Source organism: Neomonachus schauinslandi, chromosome 7, assembly GCF_002201575.2.
Source record: "Neomonachus schauinslandi chromosome 7, ASM220157v2, whole genome shotgun sequence".
Classification (NCBI taxonomy): domain Eukaryota; kingdom Metazoa; phylum Chordata; class Mammalia; order Carnivora; family Phocidae; genus Neomonachus; species Neomonachus schauinslandi.
This window is the reverse complement of record NC_058409.1, coordinates 24,232,739-24,243,980: the sequence shown is the minus strand read 5'-3', so window position 1 is coordinate 24,243,980 and position 11,242 is coordinate 24,232,739. Positions and strand designations below refer to the sequence as shown.

Sequence of the window (11,242 nt, the reverse complement as noted above, 5' to 3'; positions counted from 1 at the left end):
ATATGAATGCTTGCTAATAACTCAAATTATCAAGACAGTGAGAACCTACTTCTCAAAAGTCCATTGAAAAGTGGAAGTTGAGTGAAGTAACCTCAGGTACCAGGAAGCATTCATTTATGCTGGGAAGGGAAGCAGGGGAGTGGAGTCCAACTGTGTTGCTATTGAGCCCCCCGCAGGCCCGTCAGAGGCTGCCTGTAGGGGGTTGAAGTTCAGGAAATCAGTCCAAATTTCATGTGAAACTATTTTTTTTTTTAAAGATTTATTTGACAGAGACACAGCGAGAGAGGGAACACAAGCAGGGGGAGTGGGAGAGGGAGAAGCAGGCTCCCGCAGAGCAGGGAGCCCGATGCGGGGCTCGATCCCAGGACCCTGGGATCATGACCTGAGCCGAAGGCAGACGCTTAACGACTGAGCCACCTGGGTGCCCCCATGTGAAACAATTTTAATGATGGTAGAACCTCTCAGACATTCAAAATCCTAGATGCAAAGCTCCTCTGAGAGGACAGATTTTCCTACTGACTCAGTTGATACCAGAAATAAGCAGTTGCCTGAGGACTTGTGTTTCCAAGGCAAAATCTTGACTATTTTTAATGAACATAAGACAGGGAGCTAACACTACATTTCACAATCTCTGAGCACTGATCGATGTTCTTCTTAATCCTGTAGAATTTCTCCACATATTCAGAACGGCCTAAGAGCTCCACAAAATCTTCATCGTGAGTGATGACCAGAAGCTGGAAGTTACGCTGCTGTGAGCGACTCTTGATTATCCTGAAACAGTATATTTAGAACGTTTTATTACTGGAGAGCACAAAAATCCTTTCCTTTATATAGAAAGCCACTGAGAACCTTGTCGGACACCTGACACAATGTGCCAGCCCTGTAGGAAACTGGAGAGGGGTGGGGTGGGCCGAGGCCTTCACACCTGCCAGCTAGGAGTCCCGTCTGAAGTGATTCCTCACCTAGGTCTGACACAGGCACTGGGAAGAATACACGATATAGTTTCTTCCAGAACACACATTTCTTCTTACTAAAGCAGGCAGAAATGTTTTACTTAATTTTCCTTAATATCTGTGCTGTTCAACTTTAGTAGGAGTCTGACTTGTCTGGGGTTTTTGTGACCTGTCACTAATTCTGTCTTGCGAGACAAAAAAAAAAAAAAGACCAACTACAGGCAAGGGAAATTACATTTGCAAGCCCCTCTGCCTTCTCAGGAGCTGGGTCTACTTAGAATTCTGCCACCACCAGTCACTAGATGCATCATTAGTATGACACACAGGAGACCTGAGTGGGTGTACTGGGAACATTTTTGCTCATTATCTATATGCTGAGGTAACTAGCTACGAGACTGGAATCAGGCTTTTTCTTTTAACTAATCATTTATTTATCCCTTGCCTGCAGCTGGATGCACTTAGCTTTCAAAAGTAGTAGCCCTTCCGCGCTGGCCACACAAGACTACGGAGACATGGCTGAGAAAGGGGTCCCCGCTATCATCTCTGCCAGAAAGAATGTATCTGAAGCCGGAGTACCCAAAACAGCTGCTCTAGCTTAGAAGAAGGGCTTTTCCTCTGTCAGCAGTCTTTCAGCAATGGGTGCCTATCCCTGGAGCCTCTACCAAGGGCATGTGAGTGTGGCAAAGGTGTGTGCAATTCTACTTTCTAGACTCTACTTAAGCACTATTACACTTTTTGAATAAGAGCTGTCATTCCTCATAGGGCTGGGGCGATGGGCCCAAATCCACTGTTACCACCTACAAATGTTTTAGCAGGGCATGCAAAGTCCTCTACATGACACGTGGGCACCGCTGGGGGGTTTACAGAAAAACCAAACCAAGCCAGGAAACCCTTCAGTTTCCCTATGAACACACTCGGGGAGATGCAGGATGTGTCTGGGACTGCTGTTCACTACCTCGTTCTTTTTTAAGCATCTGAAGAATTACTATCAAAGGTAAAGCCTAAGATCTGCCACCAACCAGCTTCCCCAAGGAAGACACATCTAGAGAGGATTTTCACCATAGTTTTTAAGGTAAGATGAAGAGTTCTATCATAACCTGACCCCAAACTGGAGATACTTACTCAACAAGAGCATGTGCAAGAGACTCAATGTTTTCTCGGTCGAGATTTGTTGTTGGCTCATCCAAGGCCAGGATGCCACAGTTCAAGCAGAACGTTTCAGCCAAGGCCAGGCGAATGATGAGTGAGGCTAATACCTGGAATAAAGCACCAGAGCTGAGCTGTACTGCACAGACCTTTTCCTCATGCACTTTTAGGAAAGCAGGCAGACCTGGCCTACTGTCTTTGTCAGGGAAAGGGAGCAATGTCATGGGCTCACTGACCTTAGGTAAATCACTGCTCTTCGATCTGGGAGAGCCTGGCACTGTGACCAGACTCTTAAACCCTTCCAGAAGGTGAGCCATCTGTCAGTGGCAGTGAAATAAAACGCTAAAAGCAATGGTGATCTCACTATCCCCAAATGCACACAAATCTTGTCAGCTATAACGAAACTTGAAGGCAGAGGTTTGAATCTGAAATGCATTACTGTTTATCTGTAACTAGTAATTTGAGTAATAGTATAAGATTAACAACGTTAAAAATTCAAGGCCTGGATCTTTTATTTTCCTGATGAGATTAGTTAGAAAACATGGACACATGACAACTTCCAGAGTCCCACACACACCTTTTCTGAGTTATCTTGAAATCTCTACGTTCCGTGGTGCAAAAGGGGCACCAGATACTGCACTTAAATGTCTACGTGCAGGCAGGGGCTTGCAAATGTAATTTCCCTTGCCTTTTGAGCAAGCTGAGATAGAGAAAGAATATTCCTGGGCCAATGTATCAGGAGTACAGAAGTATGTTGTTTTATTTAAGCTTACCTACAGGAAATTCAAGGAACTGACACTTGGAGGCACTTTCTTGGTTAATAGAAACCCAACACTAAAACCCTCAGATGCAGCTGAAGCCATCTGAGGGCATAAGGGACACAGAATTAAGAGTGACAGAGTAGTCTAGGAAGTATAAAATACTTATGTGTGAGCTGTCAATACCCCGTCCCCCGAACCTGCGAACAAAGGGGCATCAGTGAGTGACAGAGCAGTTTACAGCCTCTGACGCCCAGGGCAGGCTGGCAGACCGCAGAAGTCAGGATCATAGCTGGGCCCTTTGGGGAAGACCCTTCCTTCCTGTATTTGAACCCTACTGTGGCTGCCACCTCTACCACCATGTACTCAGAGTAGAGTTTAAATGAAGTTCCTGGCCCACCTCTACGAAACTATTAGTCTGTCTTCTTCCCCAACACCAAGGAAGCAATTATTGCTAATTTTTATAATTTAGAGTATCTTTAGGAAATCTACTTTGTTCAGAAAATAATTTTCAAAGTATTCTTAATCCAAGGGACAGGTTTTCATAACTACCACTGAAAATCACCAAAGCAAATAGGAATACTGATTATAGATCACAAATTTTTCATTTTTGCAAACTATGATTAAGATAATAATCTGCATGTGCCTTAAATTGGTATCTGCTGTCTGGGCTGACAACAAAATACATACACACAGGATTGTCTTAAAGCAAAAACTGAAAACTATGGAATAGCTCAGAGAATGTGAGCAGCCATTTCGAGAACTGTTAAGATTTTGTTAAGAAAATTGGGGGTCTAGAAGTGTTATCAAATATAATCTGCTTCTAATCTGAAAGGAGGAAGTTCAAGAATCCAGACCATCTTGTTACAAACCTGCACACAAAGGACCCAGCCTCGTTCCCAAGGATGCAGGTCCAATTTTCCTGACTCGTTAAAGCTTTACTCCTCTTTCTGATTTGCTCTGTGCTCCCTATCCAACATAGCCTATTCTGCCACAGCCTCATGTGGAGCTAAGTGACCCGGCCCAGCAGCTGGGGGTGGTGGTTGTGGTGGGTGGGTGGGTGGTGTGTGTGTGTTGTGGGTGTGTGTGTGTGTGTGTGTGAGAGGCAGCTGTGGGTGTTAATGGCTTCTGGTCTAGCAGACCCTTCTTTTAACATTTTTAAGCAACCTCTACAGCCAACATGGGGCTCAAACTCATAACCCCAAGATCAAAGGTGTATGGTCTACCAACTGAGCCAGCCAGATGCCCCTAGCAGACCTTTCTTTTAGAGGATCTACAGGCCCAAAGGCTAGGCTGAAGGGGGAGAGGGGCAGGGACTCAGTCCTGTGATGGGGCTGCTTTCTCAATGAGAGTTTCATATTTTAATGCCTCATCTGGCTCAACCTAGGATCTGGTTTGGTAATACTGCCTATCATTGTTTCTAACATCCCTCCCCGACCTTTGATTGCTCTGAAATCAGGATGCACTCTTACAATTACAGTTGCATTTTTTTTTCTTTCTTGGTGGCACATAAAAGTGTGTCTTACAAGTGATGACACAGTAACTTTATTCCCACAAGGCGTGTTATGAAACAATGGTTGTTAGCTGCTTGATCTGCATAAGGCCTATCACGTGAGAATGCTTCAGACCCCCTTCTCCTAAAGGACCACCCAATGGTGCAGGAAATGCTGGTTAGAACTGGACGAGTGGAACGGGATAGCTGAGTCTGATCAACTTTATGTGGCAACACACAGTGCTCCGAGGAGCTTCCCACCATTCCCGGGCAGCCCTGGGTGCTTTCATGGCACCAACAGTACTTTCTCCCTGTCAATTCTCTGTGCACAGGTGGCGCCCGAGGCTCTTGAGATACCTGCCTTTTGTCCAGCACTGCATCGTCCTCGCATATCCAAGGCTGTGTCTCCCTTTAGCATCACCACGCGGTAGTTATAGTTCCGCCTTTTATCAGAGGCTGATACATTTTCATCGGCATCGGACCGAATTTCTATGTATTCAATATCTGACACAAAAAGATTATTATTTCAGAGGAACCTACACTCTGTAGCCTTTTGTCACTTGCAGATACTAAGTAAGCCTTCCATGAAGCAGTGTGTGAAGCTGACATTACCAAACTGGCTGAGAGGGTTCAGGAGGCAAAAGCAAGCCCGATGCCCCAACCCTCAGTCTCAGCTCTGCCTTTCTTAGTTCCCCTATTAAGAGCTTCCTCCTGCTGGTTTTCTTCTTATCGCCTTTCAGCTTATCCCTATCTACACTTCAACAGAATCTATTAGGTCATCAGTTAAATATAATATGTACATAGCCAAATATGTAAGTCCTGTCAGGCTCTGGAATAAAAAACCTTGCATTTTTTTTTCCTGCTACAAGATGTTGTCAAGATAAGAATTCTTAGAAAATCTCAAAGAGATGTTCAGAAAGGGGTCCAGGCGATAGTGCTGGCATGATGAGAGATCCTATGCGGCAAGAGCTAGGGACGAGGCTTTGGAAAAAAGCATTCACGACAAATCATGTCAATTACCTTGTCCACGATAGGTACTTCGCCAAAGGTCACGAATAATTTTGTTGATTTCTTCCATTTTCATACTGTGAAATTTCATGATTGCTCTGGAAAAAGAAGCCATTAGTACTTAAAAGAAAAATAATGAAATAATTATATGTAATAGTATATTTTAAAATTATGAAATATATAATGTATAATAAAAGTAACATCTTAACAATCTCATGAAATTACGGGTATTTCCAATGATAAAAGCAGAATACAGGAAGAGCTAGAAACAATAACCGGAACATTGCTGCACGGCTACTAGTGAATGCAGCCAGGCGTGCCCCCAGGGATTGAGTCCTGACCCTGCTCCACTGTCACTCCGTGACAGAACAAATACCCCCTCAAAGAAGTATTTAAATCCTGTGAAAATCTCAGAAAATTTGGACACCTTTTCTTAGGCTTACTGGAAGGACTGTAGCCACTGAGGCCCACCAGGTACAGGAGGACCTACCTGTGGAATAAAGGGATGGCAGCGAGTTAGAGACGGGAGGGGAGGTGTACAGGGTCCCCCAGTCTATGGGGACATACGCGCAACTCTGAAATGTGGCCTTTTCATTTCTGTTACTAGTAAGGTTTACCGAAAGTCAGCCTAGCCTCTTCGGGTGCTTTAGTTCCTCAGATGTTTGAGCTTTTCACCAACCAGAAGGGATGGCTGAGAGCAATTTAGAGACTTAAGCTGAGATGAACCTCAAAACTTCTATTTTTCCTTCCTAGTTGAAGACTAAGAAATCCTAACTCCAGATATATGCATTAATTTCCATTTGTCCTGTCAGCCTCCCCACCCCCACTCCACAACATACTTAAAAAACTAGTACTTTCTAAATACTAGAAAGAAGGAAAGAAACGTTTGTAAAAACAAAAGTAGCCTGTTAAAAACTTCATTCTTACTACAGTCACCTTTCCTCAAAAAGCCCTTAGGTTCTTTGGAAATGGGTTTATGAACTAATAAATGTTGCATCAGTGACAAAAAGGCAAACATCACTGCCATGACCATACAGAGGATGTGAGGTGGCCCTACTTCCATTTGCAAACCTCTTATCTGATATATACAAAAAAAGAAACTGAACGTAATGCTACTGGCTCTGCAGAATCATTTCATGATCTTTTGGTTCACCAGCAAGAAAGAAAGAAATGACTCAACATAAATACATTTTAAATATCAGATGAAGGATTTTTAAGTAATAAGACTGGAAAAAACCATACTGTGCTTGCTGGTGAGAATGCTGCAAGCCTCCATTTTCTAATTCATATGTCTATCCCAGCCTGACATTTTACACTCCTGTCAAAAGGACTGAGACCAAACTTCTAAGTATTTGCCAAATAAGCAACAAAACCCCTCGAGAATGTTCTTAGGACCAATCGTGTAATCCACAGCTCTTCATACATTACAATCCTGATTTTTTTTTTTAAAGATTTTATTTATTTATTTGACAGAGAGAGACATGGCGAGAGAGGGAACACAAGCAGGGGGAGTGGGAGAGAGAGAAGCAGGCTTCCCGCAGAGCAGGGAGCCCCATGCGGGGCTCGATCCCAGGACCCTGGGACCATGACCCGAGCCGAAGGAAGACGCTTAATGACTGAGCCACCCAGGCACCCCCTATAATCCTGATTTTTCAAATAATTTAAAAAAAAGGTTATCTTCGGGGCACCTGGGTGGCTCAGTCGGTTAAGCGTCTATCTTCAGCTCGGGTCATGGTCCCAGGGTCCTGGGATCGAGCCCCGCATCGGGCTCCCTGCTCCGCGGGAAGCCTGCTTCTCCCTCTCCCACTCCCCCTGCTTGTGTTCCCTCTCTCGCCGTGTCTCTCTCTCGGTCAAATAAATAAATACAATGTTTTTTTTTTTTAAGTCATCTTTCCATTCAACTTAAAGATCTTTCATAACTAACCTAAATGATCATACCCAAGGTGGAGAACAAACTCCACGTGTCCAAGATGCACACACACAGCCCCTGCCATGGGTTCCTTGTACAACAGAGGTGGTGCATCCTTATCTGCGAGAGAGAGAGCACTGCAAGTAGCAGCTCTAGTCCTGAGGGAGATCTGGACTCCCAAAGGGGTGTGTCATGCTGAGCTGATGCCTAATGCTGTTGGCCAGACCGTAAACTAATCTTTGCATCATCTCTCTCCAGTATGGAGTTTACCACCCCACTTGCAACAGCAGGGGATGATTAAGATAACCACATTACATCCACTTGACATTAGCTGTTAGTACTAATGACCATTTAAATCTGTGAAGCATAATTATGGTAAGCAATTATGTCATTTAATCCTTACAACAATACTGGGAGTTAGCTTTAGTTATCCCCATTTTACCATTAAGAAAACTGATACTTTAACAATGAATTTTTCTGAAAAAGAAATTGATCCCACCTATAATACCATCAAAACCAATAAAATACTTATGTACAAATCTAACCAAGGAGGTCAAAGATCTCTACTCTGAAAACTAAGACACTGATGAAAGAAATCAAAGACACATATAAATGAAAAAGTATCCCATGTTCATTGATTGGAAGAATATTGTTAAAATACCAAAAGCTATCTAGAGATTCAGTGCAATCCCTGTTAAGATCCTACTGGCATTTTTTACAGAAATAGAGGAAACACTCCTAAAATTTATATGGAACCACAAAATACCCCAAATAGCCAAAGAAATCCTGAGAAAGAAGAACAAAAAGCAGGAGGCATCACACTTTGATTTCAAGCTATAGTCTTGAAAACATTATAGCACTGGCATAAAAATAGACAAATCAGGAGAACAGAATCTAGAGCCCAGAAACAAACCCAAATATAAACAGTCCAACTAAAATGTGCCAAGGGAGCCAATACTCAATGGAGAAAAGGTCCTCTCTTCCAATAAATGATGCTGGGATAAATGGATATTCTCATGTAGAAGAATGAAACTGGACCCCTATGTTACAACACTCACAAAAATTAACTCGAAATGGATTAAAAGCTTAAATTTAAATATAAGACCTAAAACCATGAAACTCCTAGAAGAAAACATGGGAAATAAGTTCTTTGACATGATTGTTTGGAAATCATACCTGAAGCAAAAGTAACAAAACAAAAAATAGGGGTGCCTGGGGGGCTCAGTCAGTTGAGTGTCTGACTCTTGATTTTGGCTCAGGTCATGATCTCAGGGTCATAGGATCGAGCCCCACATTGGGACTCACCAGGGAGTCTGCTTATTATTCTCTCTCTTGCTCTCCCTCTGCCCCTCTCCCTGCCCTTTCTTTCTGTCTCAAATAAATAATCTTTATTAAAAAAAAATAAACAAGTGGGACTACATCAAACTGTACCGCAAAAGAAATCATAAATAAAAAGACAAACGACAGAATGGGCAAAAATATTTGCAAACCATGTATCTGATAGAGGGGGTTAAGATCTAAAATATACAAAGAACTTATTAGGGGCCCCTGGGTGGCTCAGTCAGTTAGGTGTCTGCCTTCAGCTCAGGTCATGATCCGAGGGTCCTGGGATGGAGCCCCAAGTCAGGCTCCCTTTTCAGGAGGTAGTCTACTTTTCCCTCTGTCCCCCTGCTCGTGTTTGCTTGCTCTCGTTCTCTCTCAAACAAATAAAATCTTATTTTATATAACACACACACACACACACACACACACAGAACTCCTATAATTCAATAGCAAAAAAAAAGTTGACTCTTGAACAACACGAAAGTTAGGGGTGCCAAGTCGTCACACAGTTAAAATTCAAGTGTAACTTTGCCCTAAAACCTAACTAATAGCCTATTGTTGACTGGAAGAAGCCTTACCCATAACATAAACAGTTGATTAACATATACATGTTATATGTATTACATACTAGAGTCTTACAATAAAGTAAGCTAGAAGAAAGAGAATATTAAGAAAATTACAAGAGAAAATACATTTATGGTACTGTACCTTATTTACTGAAAAAGATACACATTTAAGTGGACCCACACAGTTCAAACCCATGTTATTCAAGGGTCACCTGTAACCCAATTAAAAAAAAATGGGCATAGGACCTGAACGGACATTTTTCCAAAGAAGATACACAGATGGCCATTAAAGTACAAAAAAGTACTTTTTCTGATTTTACATAAAAAGATGTGTCACTAGTCATTAGGGAAATACATATTAAAACCACAATGAGATAATACTTCATAGCTGTTAGAATAGCCATCATCAAAAAGACAAGAGATAATAAAAGCTGGCATGGATGTGGAGAAAAGGGAACCTTTGTGCACTGCTGGTGGGACTGTAAACCAGTGCAGCCATTATGGAAAGCATTATGAAGGTTCCTAAAAAAAATTAAAAATAGAACTACCATATGATCTAGCAATTTCCACTTCTAGGGATATATTCAAAGGAGATGAAAACAATATGCCAAAGAGATATCTGCACCCCCATGTTCATAGCAGCATTATTTACAATAGCCATGACATGGAAACCGAAGTGTCCATGGGTGGATAAAGATGTGTATATATTCAATGGATTATTATTTAGCCATTAAAAAAATGAGGAAATTCTACTATTTGGGACAATATGGAAGGACTTGAAGGCATTATGCTAAGTGAAGTAAGTCAGAGAAAGACAACATTGTATGATCTCACTTATATGTGGAATCTAAACAAAACAAAAACACCAAACTCACAGGAAAAAGGGATCAGATTTGTGGTCACCGGAGGTGGAGGATGGCAGGAGGGAGAATTGGAGGAAGGTGGTCAAAAGGTACAAATTTCCAGTTATAAGTAAGGTCTAGGGATGTAACATACACCATGATGATTGCAGCTAACACTGCCATATGATATACAGGAAAGTTGTTAAGGGAATACATCCTTATAGTTGTCAACACAAGGAGAAATTTTTTTCTCTCTCTCTTTTTTTAAAGATTATTTATTTATTTATTTGACAGAGAGAGACACAGCAAGAGAGGGAACACAAGCAGGGGGAGTGGGAGAGGGAGAAGCAGGCTTCCCACCGAGCAGGGAGCCCGACGCGGGGCTCGATCCCAGGACCCTGAGATCATGACCTGAGCCGAAGGCAGACGCTTAACGACTGAGCCACCCAGGCACCCCGCTTTTCTTTTTATTGTATCTATATGAGAAAATGGATGTTAGCTGAACCCATTGTGCTAACTAATCATTTTGCAGATATGTAAACCAAACCATCACGTTGTACATCTTAATACAGTGATGTATGTCAATTATTTCTCAATAACAGTGAAAAAAACCTGAGGTCTCATGACATTAGCAACTTGGTCACAATTAGAGAAAAGTGGTTATGATGTTAACAGCCCTTGAATATCATAATTAAAATTAAAAAGGCAGCCAAAATGCCATCTTGAAAGACACCAGGCTCAGATAATTTTATGAATAAGTGCCAGCTCTATATAAAGTATTACACAGCAAGGAGAGATATAAGAAAAAAAAGGAAAAAAAGTACAGGCCTAATTATTTTGCTTATGAATACAGATACAAATATTCTAAATAAAATCAAATTTAGTGGTAAGGCATTAAAAAGACCAAGTAGTATCATGGTATTAGTGGTATCATGATCAAGTAGCATTTATCCCAAGGAAGCAAGACTAGTACAACAGGAAAAATAATTTAAGATAACTAACTGCATTAACAGATTAAAGTAAAAAATGATTATCTCAGTAATTGTCAAAGTATTTGATATAAACACTGAGTTTTGATAAAATATTCAGAAAGTGAAAAACAGAAGAAATTTTTTTAACTTGACAAAATGACTATCAGAAATCCACAGCAAGCATCAAATTTAATGTTAAAATAGAAAGGAGTACTTCTAAAGAACAAGAGAAAGATGCCCCTTCTTATGGCTACTCTACAATAATGTCCTAGAA

The 11,242-nt window shown here is 41.6% G+C and overlaps 1 protein-coding gene across 2 annotated transcripts in view; it reads right to left on the bottom strand.

Moving 5' to 3' along the window:
- Positions 1 to 428: 428 nt before the first annotated feature.
- The window catches only part of RAD50 (RAD50 double strand break repair protein), an 84,084-nt gene continuing 73,270 nt past the window's right edge, over positions 429 to 11,242 (bottom strand). For both annotated transcript variants that reach the window (XM_021701731.1, XM_044916653.1), the window contains exons 22-25: positions 5,370 to 5,455; positions 4,711 to 4,853; positions 2,076 to 2,209; positions 429 to 771 (exon numbers count right to left, since the gene is read on the bottom strand). In XM_021701731.1, coding sequence (XP_021557406.1) covers positions 588 to 771; positions 2,076 to 2,209; positions 4,711 to 4,853; positions 5,370 to 5,455 — 547 coding nt within the window. In that variant the 3' untranslated portion in view covers positions 429 to 587. The remainder of the gene's footprint in view (positions 772 to 2,075; positions 2,210 to 4,710; positions 4,854 to 5,369; positions 5,456 to 11,242) is intronic.